The 2,302-nt window shown below is 34.5% G+C and overlaps 1 protein-coding gene across 3 annotated transcripts in view; it reads right to left on the reverse strand.

Moving 5' to 3' along the window:
* Positions 1–20: 20 nt before the first annotated feature.
* The window catches only part of LOC106459347 (hydroxyproline dehydrogenase-like), a 21,219-nt gene continuing 18,937 nt past the window's right edge, over positions 21–2,302 (reverse strand). For 2 of the 3 annotated variants that reach the window (XM_022385814.1, XM_022385815.1), the window contains 3 exons: positions 1,793–1,894; positions 1,212–1,306; positions 21–849 (listed from right to left, as the gene is read on the reverse strand). In XM_022385814.1, coding sequence (XP_022241522.1) covers positions 656–849; positions 1,212–1,306; positions 1,793–1,894 — 391 coding nt within the window. In that variant the 3' untranslated portion in view covers positions 21–655. The remainder of the gene's footprint in view (positions 850–1,211; positions 1,307–1,792; positions 1,895–2,302) is intronic. The other variant, XM_013918966.2, reaches the window with a different exon arrangement.

Here is a 2,302-nt window from a genome sequence, read left to right on the forward strand (position 1 = left end):
TATATATATATATATATATATATATATATATATATAATTTTAAAGATCACTTATACATTCCGAAACGTTTGGTTATCGATTTCTTTATAAATGTTGCCTAGGTGCTTCTTATTTATTATACCTGCAAGATTAGTTTCCGTTTCGCCATATGATGTTTCAAATTAATATAAACAGGAACAGACTGTTCTCATTTAGATTAAACAAAGAACTTGTAACATGAAAATTAAAGTTTTGTTTACGGATAAAACAATAAACATGTTTTAAAATATTTTTAGTTACTCCAGTAACTCGGTAGTAAGTCTGTAGGCTTATGACGCTAAACATTTGGTTTCTATAGCCGTGGTGGACACATCACAGATAGCTCAACAACCAAACCAAATCGTTCCTCATAACCCTCTGGCTCTTACGTAGTTATTACAGTTAAAGTGTAAACTCCAAAACGTGCCACTTCATTAACAGTTCGTGTATTTTGTAGAAATTAGGATTCAGTTTTGTCCCCCCCCCCCGAAAAAATTCTGAAATGGTGCCATTGTTTTTATTATACAGCTATTCAAATAATAACACTTGATTATTAAAATTTATAAATGATGATATTTCACAAGAGCTTTACTTTGTAACATAATACTGGAAGATAAAGGCACGTTCTCAGAATTTTTTAATAAGGGAAACATGCACAACACGAGCATTGCCTCCACAGTCTTCTCTTAAGTTCTTCCCACAACAGCTGCTGTTCTCTCCGAGCTCCCATTAGTCCAGTCTTGTTCTCAGCGGCTCTACGAGCAAGATAGGGCATTACCATTTCTACTGGACCATAAGGTAGTGCCTTGTATACTTGGTATCCAGCTTGGGCTATAATAAAAAGAAGCAAATAAAATATCATTATGTAACCAGTTAATGTCAGGCATAATGTTTCTACAATTTTAAACACTCAAATGCTTATCTAGAGGCCCGGCATGGCCAGATGGTTTAGGGCGCTCGACTCGAAATCTGAGGATCGCGGGTTCGAATCACCGTCCCACCAAATATGCTCGCCCTTTCAGCGTTGTTATAATGTGGTGGTCAATCCCACTATTCGTTGGTAAAAGAGTTGGCGGTGGGTGGTGACGACTAGCTGCCTTCCCTCTAGTCTTTCACGGCTAAATTAGGGACGGCTAGCGCAGATAACCCTCCTGTAGCTTTGCACGAAATTCAAAACAAACAAACAAGCTTACCTAGAATTACAGAAATGTGGTCGCACATGCCCAGTAGATGACCAAACGTGACTACAGTATCCTGAAGACGATCTAGTTTATATTCTCTTATCCTGCTGAAAGAAACAAATAATCAGTGAAAGGTGTGCCTGTTTCAATGCATAATTCTTTGTCTTACACGCACGTTTTGAATTCTAGTTTACGCTGAATGAAAAGAATAAATATTTGGGTCACAAAATCAGTGTAGTAACCATAGGTAGATAATGTAACGTTGTTCAAATATACTGAAATTCTAACGGCGTGGAGCTCGCAATAAACAGCAACAAAATATTATAAAGTTAAATGCTCATATCATTACTACCGCAAAGTTCTTTTCGTCTTAATCACATTCTGAAATATGTTTTAGTTCATAGTTCTATAGTCATCTCTCAACAATAATTATAAAAGCAATAAAACGTAGATTGTTCGATCATTTTTTGAGGTACAGCTAACCCTCGTTCTCTCATTTCCTTTACATTAGACTGGCCGATAAAAAGTCTATAAATAAAAAAAATAGCAAAAAATTAAAGTAAAATTTAAGTTTCGCGTCAGTCGACCCATACCTTGTCACAGCTAATTTGGTGCTCTCCTCATTATGTGTGGCGACCATTATGTTTATTTTTGCTCCTGGCCTGCTTGCTGTATCTAGCAAGAAACTCAGAACTCTGAAAAAATAACACATATCAAGTATAAGAAAGTAAATATTTTTAGGAAACATTTTCAGATGTGTCATTAAATTTGATCCGTAAAACCATAATATTCCGTGAAAACAAATATACTCTCTTTCTTTCTTTTTTTAATTTTAAAAAATTCCGAGATAATATTAACATATGATGACGTAAGAGGTCACTGAGACAAAAAGTTTATTTCAGCAAATCGGATATATTACGTAACAGTTAATCTACCGAATTTTTCGGAATATAAGACGCACCCTTATTTTGAAGACAAAGTTTTGGGGTAAAAAAAGCTACAATCTCATCTGAAAGATTTTTATTGAACAAAAATTCAATTTGATACTTTAAAAATTAGTATATATATTCTTCTAAACACAAAAGAGCTCGAAACATCAAAAT

Source organism: Limulus polyphemus, unplaced genomic scaffold (genome assembly GCF_000517525.1).
Source record: "Limulus polyphemus unplaced genomic scaffold, Limulus_polyphemus-2.1.2 Scaffold595, whole genome shotgun sequence".
NCBI classification, from domain to species: Eukaryota; Metazoa; Arthropoda; class Merostomata; order Xiphosura; family Limulidae; genus Limulus; species Limulus polyphemus.